The sequence below is a fragment of the Leptopilina boulardi genome, unplaced genomic scaffold, assembly GCF_019393585.1.
Source record: "Leptopilina boulardi isolate dan_hultmark-lab unplaced genomic scaffold, ZJU_Lbou_2.1 LbouV2_310, whole genome shotgun sequence".
Taxonomy (NCBI): Eukaryota; Metazoa; Arthropoda; class Insecta; order Hymenoptera; family Figitidae; genus Leptopilina; species Leptopilina boulardi.
In genome coordinates, this window is record NW_026137875.1 from 6,125,807 (window position 1) to 6,152,016 (window position 26,210).

General features: G+C 23.5%; 1 protein-coding gene across 2 annotated transcripts in view; it reads right to left on the bottom strand.

Moving 5' to 3' along the window:
- LOC127283590 (hexokinase type 2) overlaps positions 1 to 26,210 on the bottom strand; it is a 66,643-nt gene that overhangs the window by 36,674 nt on the left and 3,759 nt on the right. The window contains exon 1 of one of the 2 annotated variants that reach the window (XM_051308565.1): positions 14,772 to 14,813. The exons of the other annotated variant lie outside the window; for it this stretch is intronic. Within the exon in view, the coding sequence (XP_051164522.1) occupies positions 14,772 to 14,798 (27 nt within the window). The 5' untranslated portion in view covers positions 14,799 to 14,813. Of the gene's footprint in view, positions 1 to 14,771; positions 14,814 to 26,210 lie in introns of those variants that run through there. 2 annotated transcript variants of the gene reach the window in all.

Consider the following 26,210-nt stretch of genomic DNA (forward strand, 5'->3'; position numbering starts at 1 on the left):
ATCCCAATTTTTTTGTTGCTCAAAATTGTTTTGTAGATTCTCTTTACCGTGAAGAATATTTTTTATATGAATTTAACTAGTGCCCGATTCTGGTAGAAGAGAAAATAATTTTTTTTTTTTGTTATTTTGTAAGAAAATTTTTTTCTCTTCTTACCACAATCGGGCACAAGTTAAATTCGCATATAAAAAATATTCTTCACGGTGAAGACAATCTATTAAAAAAATTTTGAGCAACAAAAAAATTGGGGTTTTTGAGTAATTTCAATTAAATTTTTTTTATTAAAATGGCCGGCCTAATTTGAAATAAATTTGGTTATTACAAAATTAAAATCAGTTTTACTGTATTCAGATTTAGAAAGATGAGTCAAAAGTTTTGAACGTTCAAATAAACAAAATAGTTTTTTCAATCTATAAATTATTAAAAATTATAATATGTTAATGTAAAATAAAACATTAAATTAAACAAGTATTAAATTAATAACTTCTTTTTAGATATATTTAAAATATTTTAGTAAGTAAGAAAGTATTAATTCATTTAAAAAATTAATAATAAAAACATATTCTAATAAAAATTGTTTCCGAGTTTTTCTGATAAAATTTATAAGGGATTTACTTTTATTAGGTTTTATATATATTGATGTGATTTTACGACTCTTATCATTTTAATTGCCAGGATTTATCGATTACAATTAATCCCGAAAATCAGTGTAGACAATAAATTTTCTTGTCTTTCATTTTTTTTATAAGAAACTTTTTATAAAAGATCAGATGATATACAGGTATCGTCCAATTATATCAAGAGAGTTTATACTTATAATGATTGATGACTCTAGAATTATTTTACAAACACGGAAAGAAAGAATAAAATATATTTGCAGAAATTTTCGTTTAAAAATTAATTCCCGAGATATTGAACTTTGTTTTTGTAAATATATATTGTTTTTGTTTATTATTTTTTGTGAAGAAATCTTCTCACAGAAAAATTTGCAAATCTTATATATGTACTTAATTCAAATTTATTTTTAAAAAAATTGTGTATATCTATATATATATATATGCATTGAAATAAAAATACATTTCATAGAAAAATGACGTTACGATTAAATTACACTTGTTAATCAACATTCTTTCATGTACACATATATAAGGTTTTGAATTTCATTCTTCAAAGCGATACGATAATAGTAACTTCTACCGTTTTACCGCAATTAATGTAATATTAATGAAAACCAGTTTTATTCTATTATTAAACAAAACTTTATAACAATTTGTTAAATCATATAAAATCATATTCAATATTCTGATAAAATTTTTACTATGAAGAACATTGAATTTAAAATTTTTATAATTTAAAAAAAAAGCTTCTTATGAAGCATTAACAATTTAAGCCTTTAACGATATTTGATGAGATTTCTATTACATAGTATTAAGTGATTTTGCATTTATATATATATATATACGTATATAATATCTTGACAATTTAAGCTATATACAGATTAAAGCTGATATTTATATGAGTCATTAAAATTTTACAATGTTGCAAAATTTGAATTTTTATATAAATATATTCTCGAATTATTGTATTATGTCAAGTTCAAGTACAATTTGCTAGTGTGTTTAATTAAAACAGATGAATTTGTAATTAATTTTTCTTGATGCTCGTCATCTAGAAAGAATACTATATATATTGATATTGATATTCAATGACTTATTATTCAATTTTCTAGTTCCTTTGAATAAAATGTAAAAATTATAACATCAAAAACCTCATATATATGCAAAGTACATGTACACAAATTAGGAAAATACTTAAAAAAAAATTTTAAATCACGATTTAAACTTACTATAAATTATGACAGACAACAATGGCAAATTTTTCATATGTTTTTGACAACTTGTTACAAAAATTATAATAATAAAATACTTTAAAACATAAATTTTTAACATTGAATATATATTTAAATACGTTACGTTTTTTTTGATGAAAAATGAGTAAAAAAAGTAGTTAATACCTATTTAATGAAAAATAATACAATAATAATAAAAAATAATAATAATAATAATAATAATAATAATAATAATAACTACCTCTTATGTCGTTAAAAATCAATACCTTAAACATTAACGTAATCATGACATAGTTTTAAGGTTGAAAATAATAAAAAGTTGATATACAGCGTTAATATAGACAATCGTCAAAAGTTCAAATCCTCGACCGAGATATTGCAATAATAATAATCTAATAATTTATTGTATAATAGAAGAGAATATAGTTTCTTGACCCGTTCAACAAATCATGTGACATATGACAAATTGCATTCTTTACGGTCAAATAAAATATTTATTCACTTTTTATTTTTAAATATATTAATAATAATAATAAAATTTTAACGGATTTTTATGAAACTTGTTATCTTAAGGTTTTCGGGGTCGCTGATTACGAATCTGACATATTAGTTTTTCAAAATTGAAAATTGACCTAAAAATCCTCGAGTAACATAAGTTTCAAGCGAATCTGATCAATTTTTTTAATTTTGTTGTCAGCCATATTGGATCCGCCATTTTGAATTTTGAAAAACTGATGTCAGATTCGTAATCAGCGACCTCGAAAACCCCCGAGTAACAAATTTCAGGAATCTTTATAAGAAGTTTTTTTCTATTTTTTTATTTATTATTTTTTTTTTGACGCACATTGCGTGATGAGCACTTTTGTCCACTTTTAGTTTTGACGATATATGCGTCAGCAACAGGCAACGGGTCAATATTATTATTATTATTATTATTATTATTATTAAGGTTTCGTTCACGAAGTAATCCTTCCCAAGCAAAAATTTCTGTCTGGCCGACCGTTGGCTTACCAGTATTGGTTTAGTACTGATATGGATTAAATTCTGTACTGTGCCAATACCGGCATGCCAGTATTTTCCAATACTGTGCCAGTATTATTGAGACAGTAATGGCAAACCAGTACTCGGTCAGTATTAATTCAATACCGAATGCCAGTATCCAGAAAAATTATGAAAATTTACCTCCATAAAGTTGGCGTTGACGGTCAGCGCCGAAAATTATTTTTCACAGGACCAAAAATGTCAAATTTTTTTTTTTTTTAAAGATTTTCGGTCCAAATATGTAATGCCTTAAGAAATAATACTTTTTAAGGTATTATGTGAACCCAAAACTTTTTTAAAAATGATTTGTTATTTTTGGTCCCGTGAAAAATAATTTTCGACGTTGAGCGTCGATGCCAACTTCATAGACGTGAAAATTGTGTTTTTTTGTTGGTTACAAATTAAATTTACATACATATTTTTTTTAAATTATTTTAATATTTCTTTTCGATTACTGCAATGCGTTCGTTAACGGAATTATGAAATTTAAATTTAATATTAACAATTTTTAATAAAAGAAATACATAATTTCATTCAATTCCGGTAATTTAAACAAATACAAATAAATATATATTTTATAATATTTGAAGAAATTATTTGAATAATAAAATAAAGAGTAAAATGTTAATAGAAAAAAATAACAATTTAAATGTTATTATAATAATTTATTATTATTAATAGTTAATGGTATGAGTCGGTTCTTCGATCCAGCTCCTCAATTAATGTAAAAAGCAAAAAGAACCCTGAAGTTTGAATATCTACCAGTGCTGGCTTATTACTGGTTACTATAATTTTGCCCATACTGACAAAATACAGAATTACTGCTAAATTCCAGTATTTAACCAGTACTGAACGCCAGTACTAATGACCAGTACTAAGAAACGTTATCATCCCAAACATATGCCAGTATTGGTTCAATACTGGCGGTCAGTACTTTGCCAGTAATTGTCAGTACTGGCGCAACACTGTGCCGGTTGTAAATTTTTGCTTGGGTTATGATTCCACTTTCATGATATTGTGTCGCCCCTCTCCGAGCTCAGACATTTTAACCTATTGGGATGAAATTTGGTACTTATGTGTATTTTTACGATTAGAATACAAGAAAAATACAGCTAACCTGATTAAAATGTATTGATTTTAATAGAGTTTTTTTTATTGAAAAACACAACATTTTTTTGAAAATTCACATCCCCCCCTCGTGTTTTATAATTATTTTTTACTTTACAAGCTTTGGTAAATTTGGTGTATTTTCACAAGTAAATTACAGAAAAAATATTTTTCTTTTATATTAAAAAGAAAAAATATATATAAAAAATAATATTTTTTTAATCGTGTATTTTTCACATATATATTTTATATTGGTGAAACTCATATGCGAATATTGGTTCTTATTATGAAGTGAAAAGTTATATATATTACTTGCTCTACTTTACAAATAACGAAGAAGATGAGATGACAAAAGGTCCAAAGACGTGTCAATATTGCACTTTGAATTTTCAACTTCTCGTTATAGTTATAAGAGCGCCCTTAATTCGCTTTAAAATTTAATTTTAAAAACTGGATTATTTTATAATTTTAATAGTCATTAATTTTTGTTTTTTAAAAAATATATAAATGCTTTTTTTTGCGCGATATAAAATTGTTAATTTTAATAAAAAGTAAATTCGATCGAAGGTAAAATAAAAAACAAATTTATGATTATTTTTTAAAGCTTTTTCCACGTTTCGATGGCGTGGTTACCGTTCTCTTCAGGCTAATTTATTTTTAAAAAAAAACACCAAAATTAATAAATATACACCAAATAATAAAGAACACAAATTATGATATGTTTGATTTAAACTTAAAAATTAGTTTAGAATGTACGCATATAAATTTCCACTGGAAATCAAGTAGAACGTCCGAAATATGCCATATATTTAAATTTTTGACACCTGCCTCACCCTGCTTTCCTTTATTCTGCTTCCCCGCCATGTATCGAAAGAAAGCTACCATTCCCTGCAAAGTGTCACAATTCAGATGTTCCACTCATTATTTTATATTTATTGTCAATAAGATTTTCACATGATTCTTAACCATAAAAAATTATTTTTCCTGTTTCGTTCAGAGATCATTTTAGGTTGAGTCCACAATAGAAAACGTTAAACAGACGATAAATAGCTGTTTAAGCATATCTTGCAAAGCTGATCTGTTTAACGTTTTCTATTGTGGACTCAACCTTATATATATAACTTTCTCCGATTATTTAAGAAGAATGGAGAACTTAACATAACCTCAAAACAGAAAAATGTTTTTAACGCAACACAATTTTTTTCCGAAAAGTGTATAGTTTAATCATAGAATTTGTTTGAAATTAATTTTTTAATTTTTGTTTGCGTTAAAAAATATTTTTCACCTTTGAGGTTATGTTAGGGTTCTCATCTTTCTAAAATTTAAAGGTTTCAAATAAGGGTGCCTTAAGGGCGCACTCACACCTTTTGGCTGCCTGCCTGCCTGCAGGATTTGTCATGGCAACGTGAAGGAGTAACAGAGATAGTAAATTCAAATTTGAATTTTCTCTCTCTGTTACTCCTACACGTTGCCATGACAACTCCTGCAGGCAGGCAGGCAGCCAAAAGGTGTGAGTACGCCCTTAATAAATAGCAATGTTTTGTACATTAAGAATATTTTATTCTAATATCTATAAGAATTTAATCAATGTGGGTCATTCTATGGGAAATTTTCATAGAAAATTTTTTTTTGTCCGAAACATTTTTTTTCGAAATCTATATGAAAAATAAGGAAATACGTATTTTTTTATTTGATGAAAATGAAGGAAGTTATAATTTTTTGAAATTTAACGTCAACGAAGAAAGTGTGTTTTTGGAACATTTTTTAATCTATTGTACTAATAAATTAAAAATTATGCTATATATATATGAAATTTGTTCATTTTTTCTCAAATTTTTCAAATATGTGCTAAAAAATAACGTACCTATAACAGAAGCAACAAAAAAGTTGAAATTAAACTCAAAAAGTGAGTTTTCTCAAAAGAGACACTTTCGATTTTTAATTTTTTTTCGCATTACAATCTCTAATGACTGAAAAATTTTTTCCCCTATCTGCGAAAGTGGTACTTTTAGTTTTTAAATTATTATTTACAATTTTTAAGCTTGACGCAAAATTTTTCATTTATTAGTACAATAGATTAAAAAATGTTCCAAAAACACACTTTCTTCGTTGACTTTAAATTTCAAAAAATCATAACTTCCTTCAGCATCAAATAAAAAAATACGTATTTCCTTATTTTTCATATAGATTTCGAAAAAAAATGTTTCGGGGAAAAAAAATTTTCAATGAAAATCTCCCATAGAATGCCCCATGTATTTTATTTTTAATCAAGAGGAATCTATATATATTTTTAAATTTGTTATTTGTATACATATGGGTAAATCCACGAAACTTTCAACTTTTGTGATTCTCGAATCGAACACTTAAAAATCTGAATTATTTTTAATTAAAACTTTGGGTATCATTTTTTTTTTTTTTCAAAATTATATACAAAGGAACATTTATATACAATATTAGAACAAAATATTTATTTGACAATTAGTTTTATAAGTTAAAAAGTGAAAAAATGCTTATATTTCATTTGAATTTCTTGAAAAAGTTTATATTCTTAACGTTTTTATTTTTGCGGCGTGTAAAATATCACTTCAGCTACTATGGAAATATCAAACAGACATATGTTGTCATCAAATTTTCACTATCCCATTAGTGTGCCACCACTAAAACTAAAAATACGAAGGTTTGATTGAGTGATAGCACTTTTTTAAAAAATTCAATTGAACGTCTTCTTATTGAAAATATCTATTACGGCGTTGGATAAAAATAAAAGTTCAATGCATTTCTTAAAGGGTGATGAAAAAACAAAACTTTTAAGACCTTTTTCAATGATGTGCCTCTAATTGTATTCCTGTGGCAACAATTTAAAGATGATAATAAAAATCGTGATTTCATTTAAATTTATACATTTTTGAAAGGCACAACTGCATTTTTGCTTTAAACATAGGTCAATCTATGTTGTGATCGAAACATTTTCATACATACATTTGAACACAAAAACGCCGCTTAAGGATTTTGAGTGAAATAAATTTTATTAAGTTAAGAATATGCTGAAAACACTTTTTTGGAGTCCTTACCTCCTCTTTTCTCAAAATTCTGACGTGCTAAGCAAATTTGAGTGCCAGAATCGTGTTCAGAGGACGAAAATACTTTGGAAACCACTCCGATATCAAAAATAAAAAAAGTTGAATTTTTCAATTTTATATGTAATTTATTAACATTAAAGAGTTAAACATTGACGGCGTGAGCTAAAAATGAATCACGCATATGAATTTGTAGTGCTAAAATGTACTTAAACGTGTATACAAAGTGACATCAATGTGCCTGCAAATTAAAAAAAGAAATTTTTTTTTCTTGAAAGTTAAAAGTTTTGTGGATTTGCCCATATATATTCGAACAATATTATAAAATATATAATATTCTGAAAATGAAATAATTTTTTTCTAGACACATGGTCCTAATATTTGAATGATATATATATATATATATTTGGTTATTTATAAATGCAAACTTTGCGAGTATTAAAATAATGATAAAATCGAAGTCTTTGATTGCAAAAGAAAATCGATAATTTATTTTGCATACATTTCTAACTGCGCATTGAAACTCAAGTTACCTACGTTTAAATTTACAATACAGAGTGCATATACACCGAGCATTGATATTATATAACTTGGTTGATCTTGTTTTAAGTATACGTATGCTCATAAACATTTGTTGACTGTGAGAAATATTACACGTATACATGTGACTCGATTGAATGATCTGCATATGTATGTATATATATATACAAAATATGTCACGTGGCCTATATGCGCCATAAACATAACTCCACACAAAATTGATATTGTATTAAAAGATTATTTTCTTAACAAGAATCTGTGCAAAAAAAAAAAAAGAAAAAAAACATAATTTTGCCATGTCATTTTTGCAATGAAAAATATTTTTAAAACTGTATATGATAAATCTATAATACTATAGTTAATGATGTTGAAGATAAAAAGGTAAGTTAAAAAATTTTTTCCTTTTTTCTAAAGAAGATAAATTGATGATTGTAAAGATTTTCTTCTTTTTACATGTAAAATGAACAATTTTAATTGTAAAATTTAATATAAAAGTATTATTTGAATATTACATTGAAAAAAAGGGACGCATGAATATATGTTCTCACAGAAAATTAAAAGGCATTAAAATAAGCTGCAACGCTTCTTATTTTAATCCAATTTTGCTTATTTTAATACCAAAATGGATTAAAATAAGAAAAATTGGATTAAAATAAGAAGCGTTGCAGCTTATTTTAATGCCTTTTAATTTTCTGTGCTAAAAATCATTAGTTAGAATTTTCATTTTATGGAATTTCATTTGTCATAATTATTTTTGAGACGAATTTTTATTTGTTCGAATTAGTATTTTGCAGAATTTTCATCAAAATGATTTTCTATATTACAGAATTTTTATATAACCGAAAATTCACTTCACAGAATTTTTATTTGCTCGAATTTTCATTTAATATAATAGGCATTTTAAAGAATTTTTATTGGGTAGAATTCCATTGCATAGAATTTTCTTTTCAGATGAATTTTCATTTATTCGAATTACTATTTGATATAATTTCCATATAACCGATTTTTCATACTACAGAATTTTTACTTAACCGAAAAATCATTTAACAGAATTTCTAATTGATAGGATTTTCATTTGTCCGAAATTGCAAATGGACGAACAAACAATCGACAGAAATATGCGGCGCGATTTTTAAAATCAACCAATTAAAAATTATCCATAAAATTGTGATTGGTTGATTTTAAAAATCGCGCCAAAATCGATTCTTTGTTCGGTCATTTGCAATTTCGGACAAATGAAAATCCTATCAATTAGAAATTCTGTTAAATGATTTTTCGGTTAAGTAAAAATTCTGTAGTATGAAAACTCGATTATATGGAAATTATTTTAAATAATAGTTCGAACAAATGAAAATTCATCTGAAAATAAATTCTATGCAATAAAATTCTACCCAATAAAAATTCTTTAAAATGCCAATTATGTTTTTTTTTTTTATTTGTTTTTATGTATTGCAATAAAAAACACGAATAAAATGAAATGAAACTTAAACCGAAATCGATACTCGAAATATTAATATTTAACGAGTCCGAGACGATACTATGTGAAATCTCGTCTCGTCTCATCTCGTGGGCAGCACTAATATTTACTAGAACCAAGTAATTTTTATTGGAATTAAATAAACTGTATTTGAACCAATAATTTTTGTACTTGAAACAAATATACCATTTAATTGGACTCAAACAATAATTATTTGATAACAGTCAAGTAACCAATTATTTAAATCAAATAAATTTTTTTCAGTGTATATATAATATATTAACTATTAAGGCCAAGTCCAAGTGAGGCAGCGCCATCTACATTGATACTAAAATTTTGGAAAACTTTCAACAGCCTTTTCTTGAAAACAAGATGATAAAATGCTTTTTCCTTTATGGATAATTGATTATTGGCAAGATATACACCAGCTAAAACTTTTTTTGAGTTAAAATAATAAAAAAAATTTCATGTCAATAAATTAAATATGAGCACTTTTTTCACAAAAACTGTAACAGTACTTTCTCAGAAATTACAATCAAAAATGCAATTTCCATTTGGAAAATTAATAAACGCTAAAAAATACACGACCTAAGATTTACCAATCACGATAATAACAAAAAAAAAAGTATTTTAACCTAACATATTTGACTCATTATGACAGCCGTTTGGCAGGTTATATGTCACCAGACGTTTCGCAGTTTTGCCGAAAGGAGGAGATTGGCGCTGTTGCTAACCACCTGAAATACATAATCTACCAAAGGGCTGTCACAATCAGTAAAGCAGTATCAATATGTTAAATATTTAATAAATTTTTTTTTGTTATTTTCATGATTGGTAAATCTTAGGTCGTGTATTTTTTAGCGTTTATTAATTTTCCAAATGGAAATTGCATTTTTGATTGTAATTTCTGCGAAAGTACTGTGACAGTTTTTGTGAAAAAAGTGCTCATATTTAATTTATTGACATGAAATTTTTTTTATTATTTTAACTCAAAAAAAGTTTTAGCTGGTGTATATCTTGCCAATAATCAATTATCCATAAAGGAAAAAGCATTTTACCTTCTTGTTTTCAAGAAAAGGCTGTTGAAAATTTTCCAAAATTTTAGTTTCAATGTAGATGGCGCTGCCTCACTTGGAGCTGGCCTTAAATAGTATCTATTATATTATACATTATCTATACTTAAATGAGTGGACCATACTGTAATGGCTTAAAAAAGAATGACGAGATTAGATATAAAAAAAACATGTGTGTATCCTCTTCATGGGGATACTATAAAGTCAACGTTTAAAAATAATGGATAAAAATAATTTTCAAAGATTCAAAATTTTTTTAATTCTTTTTTTCTTAAAAATTGTTTAAATAGAAATAAAAAAACAAACATTTTCTGAATTTTTCCTTTCAATAATTGTCGTCTTTGAATAAAAAGAAAAATTAAAATTTTTTTTTTTTTTATTTAAAAAAAATTGTTACTTAAAATTAAAATTCATTTCAGTTAAAATTTTTGAAAGATTTATATTTTATAATTTCATTCGCAATTTGTTAGTTACTTAATTATTTCACATTTCAAAATATGAATGAGTATAATTTAACATGAATGAAAATATTTATAAAGAAGAGATCATGTTAAAAGAATTTGTATACTTTTCACAATTTCACTTTAAAATATATTCTTTTCTTAATAATGGAATTGTTTTTATACAAAAGATTTGAATCCATTGTTAACAATTTTTTTTTTTTAATTCAACAATTATTTTTGGATTAAATAAACTACTTTTTATTTGTCAATTGTTTCTTTTTAAATATACTTTTAGAATTTAAGGCTTTTGTAATTCATATTATATAAATATATAAATAAAAGTCCGCGATTAAATTTTTTTTTTATAAAATCAGTGAAAATATTTTACGCTTGATTATATATTTATATATGTGCGCTATGAAATTTGTGGCTTCTATTCTACGTTTTATTCAAAATAACATTATTCGTGTCAGTATGACGTAAAAATACGAAAGTCAAGTTACACGTGATTTACATTGGGAGGTGAATGAACTGTTTTTAAAAACACCATGTGATCAATATTTTTATATATTTGCGCTTTCTTTTTTTTAACATACATTTAGTACGTAAAACACGTCCTTTATAGAATTAAAAATTAATTAACCTGCAATTAATACTTTTTCTTCACTGAACTAAAGACATTGAAAAATAGATTAAAATTTTTTTTGGTTGAATCAACAAAAATTTAATTGTCTCAATCAAAATTTGTTTGACACAACCAAAATTAGAAAAAAAGGATTTTTGTTGTCCTAACTAAAGTTTGATTGGGACAACCAAAATTTTGTTGATTCAACAAAAAAAATTTGGTTGCTTAAATACCAACCAAATGTTTGGTTGTTAATACCAAACCTTTTTTTCTAGTTTATAGGGTGTTTTTCTTTATTTTTTTTTACATCCAATCTTTTATTTGCATTTGTGACAAATAAGGAAAACAAATAAGTTTTTATTTGAATCAAATAAAAATATATTTGTCTCAGAGCCTAATGACTTATTTTTTTAATTAAAAAATTTTATGTTGCACAAATAAGACTTTATTTAGCGTTAATAATATTTTTATTTAAACCAAATAAAATTTATTCACATAAAAAATAAAGTTTATTAAAACCAAATAAAATTTATTTAAATCAAATAAATATTTATTTAGCTCAGAGACAAATATATTTTTTCTCTGGGTGTAAATTATTAGTTTGAGGTACTTATTTTTTGATGCGCAAAAATTTTTGTTTTTTATAATTAAGGAAAAAATTTTATTTTTCATGCCTAAAAGTTAACCAAATATATTACAAATGTTTGATACATATTTGTTCTAATGAAAGATAATTCGATTTTTTTATACGAAGAAAATTTACCTGAAAATTAATTATCAATGCACGGAATAAATTTTTAAGATTTCGAGTTTATTTAAAAAAAATTGCATCAGGTCATTTAACTCGTGGATATATTTATACATTTTTTTAAAGAAAGTATTTTCATCTCACGAGAAAATAATAAGGTCGATGACATTGTTTTTGTATAAATTAGCGCAAAATATAAAGTTCATCATTTAATCATTTTTTTTTTTCAATTAATGAATTAATTTTTGTAATTAATTTTCTAAATTAATTAAACATAAATTGTTAAAAAGTTGAATTATATATTTTTATTTTACATTTTAGTTGTCGTATATTGCAAATGCAAATAAGTTTTATTTTTAAAATAATTTACATCCTATTTTAATTGTATGAGTTGTTCTAAATTGGTCATTATTGCGAATCGATGATAAATAATTTAACATAAATAATATAAGTAAGACCCAGTCATTCAGAAATTTTAAAAAATTTTACGTCGGTGTAATTCACAATGTTTATGATCAACGATGTATAGAAGAAAAAATTATTTATTATGAAAATTATTATAAACTAGCAAAATTAAATGCGCGCAAGCGCGCCAAATTGGGTATTTAATTGTTTGTTATAAAGAAATTAAAGATTAATATTATCAATAATAATTTAATTTATTAGAATATTATTACATATTAAATGATAATAATGAAAATTATATGTTTACAGGCCTCGGATTATACGACTTTTTCTGACTTTTTTCAAAAATACGACTTTTATCGACTTATTTTAATAAAATGCGACATTTTTTTTTACATTTGAAAAAAAATTTAAATAAAATACATTTTTTTAGTATAAAATGTAGATCTTCTTCAGTTCTTCTTCAGATCTTCTTCAATTCAATTATTTAACAAATTTTGAACTAAAATGATTCTTCACTAAATTAATTATTTTTAATAATTTTAATGAAATACATCACAAATTCAATTATATCAAAATTATTTTTCAATTAAAATTTTTATGAAATTTAACAATTGTTTATAATTTAAAAAAATATATATCACTATAAAATAGCATTATTTTTTAAAAATTTCAATTCAAAATAAACTAAAATTCAATTATAACCCGAAATTTTAATTCAAAATCAATTAAAAATTCAATAATTATCAAAAATTTTCAATTTAAAATTTAATTATTTACCAAGTTTTCAATTTAAAATGAAATAAAATTCAATTATTTTCTAAAATTTCTATTCCAAATTAATTATCCAAATTTTCAATCAAAAATGAACTTCAATTAAATTATTATCCAAAATTTGAATTAAAATTCAATTATTTCCTAAAATTTTCAATTCAAAATGAACTGAAATTCAATTATTTTCCAAATTTAAAATTAAATAAAATTTAATTATTCTCAAAAATTTGAATTCAAAATTAATTGAATTTTCAATAATTTGAATTTTAAAGCATCTATAATTTAATTATTTCTAAAATTTTCCAACGAAAATTTTTTTTTTGAAATTTAATAATTTGAATTATAACTCTAAGGAAATTCAATTATTTTTAACTATTTTAATAATATTCTTTGAAATTTCAACTATCTGAAACCATTTTTCAATTAAAAATGATTTTCAAATTATTGTATTTTGTCCTTATTTTATAATAAATTTTTAGTGAAATCATCTAAAATTTTAATTAAAAATCACTTAAAGTTTCAATTAATTTCAAAAATCTCAATTTTAAATCTTTGAAAATTCAATTAAATTTAAAAAATGTTTTCCAAAAATTGTTTGATAAATTATTTTTAGTTCTGTAAAATTTAATAATTGTTTGAAAATTAACAATATCTTTTGAAATTTAATTATTTCTAAAAATTTCAACTTTAACCCTTCGAAAAGGATTATTATTAAAAAAAAATTTTTTATTTAAAAATCTGTAAAATATTTTTGTTAAAATAAAAAACAAATCCACTTTTTTTTGGAATATAAATCGACTAAAACGACTTTTTGTGTCTTTAAGTTGATTCGAGGCTTGTGTTTTTATAATTAATATTTAATAGGTATTCGTTGGCCCCTGGTACCTTAAAAATTAATTTTTAAAAATAAATTTTTTTCAAATTACTATATCTTGTACGAAATTTCCTGGCGCATCTTTTTTCTCATCATAAATTTTTTGTATGTGTATACAATTTTTGAATCAATATACAACTTTAAAAAAAATTTCGTTGGTAAACGTTGTGTACTTCAGCTTCGTGAATTGAATTTTCGAATTTGGAATTTTAAAGAAACTTATTCCGAAATTTGTAAACACAATTATACAACTTTGGCAAAAATGAGAAAAAGAATTGTCAAAATTTGACACGTCATAAGATTACTATTCAAAAAAACACGTGAAATCAGAAAAGGCCAACTTCATGTCAGGACAGAAGGACAGACCAAGGATTTTATTATTATATAATTTTTGTCTTAAAATTTTTTTTGCAACGTTTCTTGAGATTGGAAGAAAAATTTGTAGACACAAAATTATAATTGCTATTCTTCGAGTGAAAAATATTTTTTTTTTCAATCACTGATCATAAACGTTGTGAATTTTACGAAAGATTTCTGTTTTAATAAATGAATCGTTTTCGTGAGTGGAAAATTATTTTTTTTTATTTATAAAATAAAATATTTAAAAAATAACGTTAATATCATTTATTATAATTATAGGTTAATTATAATTTAAATTAAAATATAACGAGTTTAAATTTTCTATTCAATATGATGTAAGAATTTTTTTTTTTAATTTTCTGCCTGATTTAGAAACTTACAAGCATTTTTGTTGTTGGGCACTTCATATTTTTGTAATTTTCTAATAAAACACAATCGATATAATAACACTAGAAAGCACACTCAGTTTATAACGTTTTCAACTATATCCTAAAAGTAACCACGTGTCTATACGCTTAAAACGATAAAAACAGTATGTGGTTCATTTTAAGAATGTAACTAAAATAACCACACGATTCGCGAATAGTGACAACGAGTGTAGACGTGGGGAGAAAACGAAAGGAAATAATACGAAGTCAAAAATAGTTAAAAAAAATGTGTTGCCTAGTTATTTTAGAATGATTAATATATTCTTTATATAATGAGTTTTATTTTATTTAATGAGGAAAATTAGGTTTTATATTAATTAGGAAAAATGATTTAAATTAAAATTTTTTGTAATTTTATGTATAAATATATACGAGGAAAAAATTGATCAAAAAATAAAAATATTTTTAAAAATAAAATAATTATAATAATAATAATAATAATAATAATAATAATAATAATAATAAGCAAATTTATTTTTAACCACATTATGATTTAATAGAATTTCTATTTAAGGGGAGGGACCAGTGAAATTTTAACCTATACAAATTTATGTTGTTTAGAGGTGAAAATTTATTTTCCAACATTATTGAATATTTAAAATTACAATATATTATGAAAAATTGAAAAAAAAACTATTACTTAGTTCTTAATTTTTTTTAATTGAACTCGAAATTCTTGAAAAATTAAAATTTAAACTTCTCTTATAATTTTTATCGTAAATTTAATTGTAAATATTTCGAGAAAATTTCAATTTTTTAAAAAATAAAAAGAAATTGTAAAATGGTCAAAAAATACTGTTTTTTTATTTTATTTATATGAAAGTACTGCCAAATGAATACTATTCGGATAAATAGAAATTCGATAAAATAACAATTTTGTTAAATAAACATTAATTTTTATGTAAATTTTGGTGGACATAAATTAGATAAAGTGGAAATTATTTTTTTATGAAAATTTTGTTAAATGGAAATTGTATTAAGTATATTTGAAAATTCGATATATTAGAAAAATTGTTATACAATTTAATTTAATAATTCGATAATTTTTAATTATAGACATCACAAAAAATTCCCATAAATGAGAAATATTCATGTGTTCTATTTTTTGTGTTGATCATTTACTTATTTTATTTTTTGTGTTATTAATGTTAAAGAAAATATTTACTTCGAAGAAACAAATTTTTTTTTTTTTTTTTATCAAATATCCAATTCTTTAATAAATCATCATTAAGATCTGATTAAATAAATACTTAATGCATGTTCAATTAATGTTTAATCTGTATTAAGTTCAAGGTTAAATTAAAAGTTTCCTATAAAACTTTTGCTCAAACTTTTTTTTCCTACTTTTTCCTATTATTTACACTTAATAATTTTCTATAAAACGTCAACGACGCATTTTTAATCGTAATTACAGTACGTCATATTTATTACGTCGTTATAGCATCATCTCTTTTATTTTCCACCCTATTGGAAGCAACTTTCAACTTTTTTTTTTAAATTATTAAAAAATTTATTGCTGTAGTGTCGTAAAGGGTTAAATGAACTATAATATCTATGATAAAAGTATTTTCGTTTATATTATTATTATTATGAAAATTTATTACGTAAATATTATAAGAATGATGGGACAAAATTAACCAGATTTTTCTGGACATTTGAACTTTCATCTATAAGTTATTAAAAAAAAAAAAAAAAAAACAATTTTTTATACATTTAGAAAAGAAATTTATCTGTCTCAGATTTATTTTGATCAAATAAATATTTATTTGTTTCAATTTAAAAAATTATTTATCTTTGATATAATTATATATTTCTTAGTCATATTCATTTTTATTTGATTTTTTTAATCTTCTTTAAATTTCCTCTGTATAAGGAAATTATAATTTGAATTTAATTTCATATCATTTTTAATTTTATATTCAGAGGGATTTTCATATTTAACTTTTGGATTATCATCATTCATATATTTACACGGAATGAAAATAAATAAGAAATTTTATAAAAGTATATTTTCAAGTCGTGGAAAATATGTTAAAAACGGATAATTTTCATAATAAGAAATTTTAATCTATAGAAAATTTTTTTATAAACTTACAGAATTTAATGAAATTTATTATCATTTAGTAATTAATCAAATACGTCTTGTAAATTTCATAAAGTTTATTGAAAATTATTAAAATTTCTTATATTAAAATTTCGCTTTTTACCATATTTTTCACAGACTTCAAAATACTTTTACAAAATTTGAAAATACTTTTATAAAATTTTAAATTTCTTTTTTTTCCGCTCTCTAAATCTGAATTAATAAAAATTTTAACTAATTTTGATAAGTAACTCATTTTTTGCTTTTAAATGAGTAAAATTTAACTAATTATAAAAGTAAAAAAAAATTTTTTTTACAGGAGCAAAAAATTGAGTCAGTAAATTCAAATTAGTTAAAAAAATTTACTTATTTAAATTTAGAGAGCGTATACATAACTGAAAAAAAAAATTTAATACTTGACATATTTATACTTGGACCAAATATAATTTTTAATTAAATCAAATAAACTGTATTCGAATCAATAATTTCTATATTTAATACAAATATAATTTAATTCACTTATAAAAAAAATTATTTGATATAAAATTAAAAAATTATTCTATAATAATAATAATAATAATAATAATAATACACTAAAAAAAAATTATCTGATTCAAATAATCATTTACTTGCTTGAGAATTATCAAAATAAATATTTACTTGAACCAAATAATTTTTATTTAATTGGTATTTGTTTTAAATACAGAAATTATTTAGTTTAAGTATACCTATATTTATTTGATAGTATTAATCGATTATTTGAATCAAATAAATTTTTTTTCAGTGTGATGATAATAATAATAATATTACCCGAGTAATCGATTATTTAAATAAAAGAATTTTTTTCAGTGCATCTTCTCAGAAATTATAGGAAATTTGAAAAATACCGAGAAAAGCTTTAATTAAATCCACGATATTAAATTGTAAATTTACTTTTAGTGATATTTATCTGCAATAAATAAAATCATTTTCAGACTATAAATTTGATCTGCCACCCTAAAAAAAGTAATTTTCAATCTAGAGGATTCCTCTAAAATAAATGCATATTTTCCTCTTAATTTTGGTATCAAAATTATTATTCTTCATTTAAGAGGATTTTCCTCTTAAATTAAATGTCGACATCCAAACCTCGTAAAATTGTTTTTAATGTCAAAGCCATCAATAAAATAATTATAATTTCAATCAAATAATAAAATCTTTGCAGAAAATACATTTTTAAATTAAAATTAAGTAAAATTATAATAGTTCATTTCAATATAATAATAAAAATTGTTTTTTAATATAACATTAACAATGTCATGTTTTTGGTTAATTATCAACATTTTATATTGATAATTAAAATACAAAAAATAAGTTTTCATTAATCAGTTGTAATGATCAACGAGATTTTCAGCGCAAAAATAATTTTAAAACATGATGATATGTTTAAAAGTTAACATTTTTTATAGGACAGAAAAAAATTTCATATATGAAATTATTTAACGTTTTAAAACTTTTTTAAAAAAGTAAATAAAAAGATTTAAAAAATTCGAAAGATTCAAAAATGGGGTTATAGTATTTCTATTTACCTGAGTAGTAAAATTTCACAAGAAATATCCAAATTTTTTTAAATCTAAAAATAGCGTTAAAAATATTCATTTAATTTGAATTTAACTATATTTTCTGTATTTTTAATAAAGCAAATCCATTTTTTTGTCCTTTTTGTTGACATTTTACCAGAAATATTAAAACTGAAAGGTTAAAAAACAACTTCACAACTATCATACCCAGGGAAAGGGATCAAACGATTACATTATTTTTTTCCGTTTCCTTTTTTTAAATCTTCTAAATTTAAAACGGAAAATCTTAATTAAAGAGGAAAATACAAAAGGAATCCTTTTGTCATTCTTCCATTAAAATGAAGAATAAAAATATTCTACATTTCAATTGAATAATCTTGTTTTAAGAGGAAATATTTAGAGGATATTAGAAGAGGAATTTTCCTCTAAGTATAAGATTACTTTTTTTTGGGTGTGTGTGTTCTTCTATGGAAATTTCTTTTGATGCACTCTAGAAATTATTAATGTGATAAAAAGATAAAATTAATCTCGAAATTAATATATAGGGTCAGTTAGGGTAAATGGGGACAAAATCGCTATTTTTCACAAATTACGTAAGTTTCTTCCTTTAAAAGGTAATATTTGCCGATTTATTTTTTTTTAAGTTTGTTATTTACGTTCCCAGGATTAATTTTATGCAGCATAAAAAAATTTAGATAAGCTTTAAACGCATGAAACTGACTGTCAGCATTTACCCCAAAATTTAGAAAATTTCATTAAATTTGGGGTAAATGGGGACAGCATAGTTTCTAAGAAAGTTTTAAGGCCAGGTCCAAGTGAGGCAGCGCCATCTACAATGATACTAAAATTTTGGAAAATTTTCAACAGCCTTTTCTTGAAAACAAGAAGGTAAAATCGTTTTTCCTTTATGGATAATTGATTATTGGCAAGATATACACCAGCTAAAACTTTTTTTGAGTTAAAATAATAAAAAAAATTTCATGTCAATAAATTAAATATGAGCACTTTTTTCACAAAAACTGTAACAGTACTTTCTCAGAAATTACAATCAAAAATGCAATTTCCATTTGGAAAATTAATAAACGCTAAAAAATACACGACCTAAGATTTACCAATCACGAAAATAACAAAAAAAAAAGTATTTTAACATAACATATTTTACTCATTAGGACAGCCGTTTGGCAGGTTATATATGTCACCAGACGTTTCGCAGTTTTGCCCAAAGGAGGAGATTGGCGCTGTTGCTAACCACCTGAAATACATAATCTACCAAAGGGCTGTCACAATCAGTAAAGCAGTATCAATATGTTAAATATTTAATAAAATTTTTTTTTGTTAATTTCGTGATTGGTAAATCTTAGGTCGTGTATTTTTTAGCGTTTATTAATTTTCCAAATGGAAATTGCATTTTTGATTGTAATTTCTGAGAAAGTACTGTTACAGTTTTTGTGAAAAAAGTGCTCATATTTAATTTATTGACATGAAATTTTTGTTATTATTTTAACTCAAAAAAAGTTTTAGCTGGTGTATATCTTGCCAATAATCAATTATCCATAAAGGAAAAAGCATTTTACCATCTTGTTTTCAAGAAAAGGCTGTTGAAAATTTTCCAAAATTTTAGTATCAATGTAGATGGCGCTGCCTCACTTGGACCTGACTTAAGAAAAATGTTTCCTTCACGGAAAAAATTAATTCAGTAGATTTTACAGGACTATCACGAAGTAGCGGATACAGCTCTTTACGAAACTGAGTGTTGTAAAATGTCACTAAATATTCAGGATAAACTTCAGAAATATTCAGTATAAACAATGAAATTTGTGTAGTTTATCCGAAAATATTCATCACATTTTACAAAACTCTGTTTCGTAAAGAGCTGTATCCGCTACTCCGTCACAGTTTTGTAAAATATACTGAATTAATTTTTTCCGTGTTAAGTATATTACTGTATTAAGGGATGAAAAAACTTGAAAAAAATTTGTAGTAGATATATAATAGTTGAACCAATTGAAATTTGTTTATTTTTTTTTATTTCAGTATTTTGTCTTGCATTTGAAAAAAAACAGACTTAAAAATCATACCAAATTTTTTTCTTCTTCCTTATGACTCCCATAACAGAAATTCACTTGAATTTTTGATTTTTGTTAATTTGGTTAATAATGACAAGCTAATTTACCCCAACAATTTGAAAACTCAGGGTAAATGGGGGCAGCTTGTCATTATTAACCAAATTAACAAAAATCAAAAATTCAAGTAAATTTCTGTTATAGAAGTCATAAGGAATAAGAAAAAAATTTGGTATGATTTTTAAGTCTGTTTTCTTTGAATAATGCTCAACAAAATACTGAAACAGTTTGACTTTGATTTTCAAGTTTTTATGCATTGAGAGATAACTTTTTTTATCTTGCTGACAATTGTCAAGATAAAAGCTTGGCAATACTCAAAACTGTAAATTAAGCTCCAAAACCTCTTCTCCCCATTTACCCCAACTGACCCTAGTTAAAAAAATTGATTTAATTTAAATATTTTTTTTTGAAATGGGAAATAAAAACTAAAATAATTATATAGAGCACTCCATGTAATATATATATATGTATTTTTATTCAATTATAATTTTTGCTTTCGATAATTTTTATATGGAATAATTAATAAAAACGTATTTTTCTATTTTCTTTTTCCGATATAATCTCATTTTAGGAAAAATTTTTAATTAGGTGCAAAATTAGTTAATTTCATTCTTGTGGAATAACACTTTTTAAATATTTTACAATGAATTTTTTGTGCGCGTGCGTTTGTTGCTAGGTCAATATCACTCCACAAATACGTAATGTGACTGCCGTGTATTATTTCAGTATTCAATGTGACTTTGTAAGAGCAGGTGACGTCAAAGATTACATTAATTTTTTTTCTGATGACTACATTTCATGATTAGTTAACTGTCTTATCATCAATACAAACATTTTTTTTTAGAATAAAACTTATTATCTACAAGTGCAATACATGGCCTGCACAATATATATATATGTACTTTACTTTAAAAATGATGAACTTGCAAAATCTGCTTCTTTGATAAAAATTGATTATATACGTATACTCAATTATTTCATAAATCATTCAATTTAATTAATTATTTTAATAATTCATATGATTCATAGAGAAAAAAAAATTTTTGAATTGAAATTCCTATCAAGCTCATTTAACACTTTTTTTCCCTAATATAGGAATCGAAATTTTCGTTGAAATAAACCAGAATTTCCGGTTTTTACTGGAATTACTAGTTTTTTCAACATAAAATTTGGGGTGTCACAAAATCGAGGGAGAATGTTGAAAATCCGTTAATATGGAAATAACAGTTATTTTATCATTTTTAAAAATTGAAATATTTTTCTATATAATTTAATTGGAATAAAAACTTTCATTTTCATTTATATATATGATATATGTAATTATTTGCAAATTACTAAGAAAAATTATTATTATTATCGTAATGAAAAAAAATTATTAATTAAGAAAAGTGAATCATGTATATATATATGTAAATTTAATTGATTTTAAATGAAAAATTAATGTTAATGTTTTTTGCCTTAGGTGGAATTGTAGACATTTTCTCAAAATTTGACTTTCTGACAATAAAATCTTCACTGACTGTAAAAAAAACCAAACTATCATTAAATTTGTTTTCAAGACATTATTATTAAAAAAAAAGATTATGTAATAAATTATTAGTTATCCACACTTACATAATATAATTTTTTGCAAGTAATTTTGGGTTAGTTGAAAAATTTCATAATTTTTATCTTTAAATAATTTGTATGTAAAATAAAAAATAAAAACAAAATTTGTTGATTTTATAAATATACAAATTTAAGAAATATATATATATATATATTTACCACATTTTTCTATTGTATGGATAAAAGCAAAATTTTGCAAGTTTCTTTTTTTAACTTTATTACACTTGAAGGTTATGGATATATTTTCCTTTACTTGACAATGTCGTGTGTTTTTTGTTAAAAAAAAAATGTTAATTTTTATGAATCCATTTAATTATTTCATTATTAATTACTATATTTTATATTATTATTAATAATTTTTTTTTAAAAATAATTATTTTATATTATTATCACATTATTAATTAATAATAATAATAATTCTCAATGCATAAAAATAATTGATAATTTTTTAATTTGTAATCTAATAAAAATTCCAGTTATATTTATTTAAAAAAAAAATTTACATATATTTTTTTTAATGTTTGTATTATCGTTTATCAGCTTTAAAAGAAAGCTTAGAAAACTAGAACTTACAAGATTTAGAGGAAGGTTCGTGCAATGAAGTAATAAATGAACGGGAGAAAGATAATTTCCAATGAAAAGGTCAAGTTCAAGGACAGTTGGAGTTCATTTGTGAATTGCTAAATGTTTTTTTTTTGTACTATTAACAAAGATTAAAGTCAAGAAAATAGTTTAAAAACACATGTATTGTCAACCGGGGTATTTGAATAATTAAAAATAATTATTATACGAAAATTCATTTCCCAATAAGGAAAAAAAAATTTTCCTTACTTTGATTTTATATGTACATATATAAATGTCTCATTTTTATGTAAGAAAATTAAAAATAAGTAAATTATAATTTTACAAAGGGTACAACATAACCTCAATAAGTAACATTATTAATTTCACATATTCAAGTTAAGAGTGTTCAACGATCTCTGAAATTCTTTGGCATTTAATTATCGCCCTATAAAAACGGTACTGAACGTAAAAATGATAAACATTGATTTTAAAACACTTTTTTCTCGAATTATAGACACTTTTTATGCAATCGGCCAACGTATCGAGATTTCTTATCTAATAAATTCTCTAAATTCGAAAGATTTTTCAAATCCATGCAAAAACGCGCGATCGTAAAATTGGAAATAGGAAAGTATGTAATATAATTTTAGCTTTATTACGTCCTACCGCCATTAGATGGCAGAAGCATGCAGGAAGCACAAAGTCGCAGCAGAGTCATTATATTATTACTTTCCTATTTCCAATTTTTCGATCACGTTTTTGCATGGATTGGAAAAATCTTTCGGATTTAGGAAATTTATAAGATAAGAAATCTTGGTACGTTGGCCGATTTTATAAGAACTGTCCATAATTCGAGAAAATAGTGTTTTAAAATCAATGTTTATCATTTTCACGTTCAACGCCGTTTTTATAGGGCGATAATTAGAGGTCTCTCTTTGTCAACGAATTTCAAAGACTGTTGAACATTGTTAATTTAAAAACTGATTTAAGGCCAGGTCCAAGTGAGGCAGCGTCATCTACATTGAAACTAAAATTTTGGAAAATTTTCAACAGCCTTTTCTTGAAAACACAGAAAATTGAAAGGTATTAAAATAAGCTGCAACGCTTCTTATTTTAATCCATTTTTACTTATTTTAATACCAAAATGGATTAAAATAAGAAACATTTGATTAAAATAAGAAGTGTTGCAGCTTATTTTAATACCTTTTAGTTTTCTGTGAACAAGAAGGTAAAATGCTTTTTCCTTTATGGATAATTGATTATTCGCAAGATATACACCAGCTAAAACTTTTTTTGAGTTAAAATAATAAAAAAAATTTCATGTCAGTAAATTAAATATGAGCACTTTTTTCACAAAAACTGTAACAGTACTTTCTCAGAAATTACAATCAAAAATGCAATTTCCATTTGGAAAATTAATAAACACTAAAAAAATACACGACCTAAGATTTACCAATCACGAAAATAACAAAAAAAAGTATTTTAACATAACATATTTTACTCATTATGACAGCCGTTTGGCAGGTTATATATGTCACCAGACGTTTCGCAGTTTTGCCGAAAGGAGGAGATTGGCGCTGTTGCTAACCACCTGAAATACATAATCTACCAAAGGGCTGTCACAATCAGTAAAGCAGTATCAATATGTTAAATATTTAATAAAATTTTTTTTTTTTAATTTCGTGATTGGTAAATCTTAGGTCGTGTATTTTTTAGCGTTTATTAATTTTCCAAATGGAAATTGCATTTTTGATTGTAATTTCTGAGAAAGTACTGTTACAGTTTTTGTGAAAAAAGTGCTCATATTTAATTTATTAACATGAAATTTTTGTTATTATTTTAACTCAAAAAAAGTTTTAGCTGGTGTATATCTTGCCAATAATCAATTATCCATAAAGGAAAAAGCATTTTACCATCTTGTTTTCAAGAAAAGGCTGTTGAAAATTTTCCAAAATTTTAGTTTCAATGTAAATGGCGCTGCCTCACTTGGACCTGGCCTTAAAGTATCTTGGGCCTTATTAATATTATTTAATTAGACTAAATTGTATTAATTTACATTTTTTCTTTCACTAAATTATACAATAATAATTAATATTGTAAAAGTTGTGAAATAAGTAAAAATAAAATATTAAAGCATGTAAAATATAATATGTATAGCATCAATGAAATAAATCTTATCTAATTAATATTATAATAATAATAAAAAATTATATTAATAATAAATATAATAAATAATAAAAATAAATAAATTATAGACTTGATTCTTGCTTTATGCGCAGGAAGAGTAAATAAAAAATTACGAATAAAAAGAATTAAATATTAAATAATTGAAAAAAGTATACCTGAGATTTCACCGACAGAATATGATTTTTTTCATTTAATTTTGGAAGTTGATGATAGTAATTTTTGAGGCAACACAATAATTTGACTTCCATTTTTGTTTTTTGCAATTAAATCACGAAAACACTTTCACCTCTAAATATTTAGAATTTTTTTTTTTTTTTTGGGCACAATAATTTTTTTTTTCTATATCAAAATTAGAAAATATTACATATATATAGAGTTGCGTGTAAAATTATTTTTTTTCTAATGATTTGTAAGTCCTGCTCTTAAAACAGATTATGGTAAAGAATTGCGAATAAATTCTTTTAAAGCTGAATATTTATGAAGAAATCATAACGAGAATGACCCAGTGTGCTTTTGAAGCATTTCATTGGTCAAAGATATGCTATCAAATATGAAACCCACTTTTCAATATATAATATGTTTATGGAAATGCAATTCTTATATTTTATCACGTCTTACCAATAATTTAAAAAAATGATTGAAAATTATTAAGATTTGTCATTATACATCTAGCAAAAGAAATGAAAATTAATGATTTGATAACGCATTTATATAGGTTGAACATAATCGTGCCGTTATATAGGCTATTGTTTCATTCTTTTTTTTTATGTATAATTTTTTTTTAATTAAAAAATTATTTTTCTATTATATTTATTTTGTAAGATATTATTACATTTATAGTGTCATTAATTTGTTAGACTCATTCAAATTTTAAAACTTTAATTGAGACTAGATTTCATGATTTTTTTTTCAATTTTTTTTTATCAAGTCGTTTACGAAATATGAATTTTTCAAAATTTCAGCATTTTAATGATTTCTTTTTTTGAATGCTCATGAATGCTACATACAGTTTTAAAAAATAAAATTTTAATTCATAATTTGCAAACAAATATAGTGAATTATTTTTCCAAAATTTTTTGCATCGAATTTTCGAAAATTTCGCGTAAAAACAGACAATTTACCCTTAACTGGCACCATGGGTCCAGTAGACCCGAGCATTTTTTCAAGCTCAAATTAATTGAATGTGTAGCTTTTGAATATTTTTTTATATTTTACTATATTAGTTTGACATATTCTTAGTAATTTTCTAAGTTTTTTCATACAACTA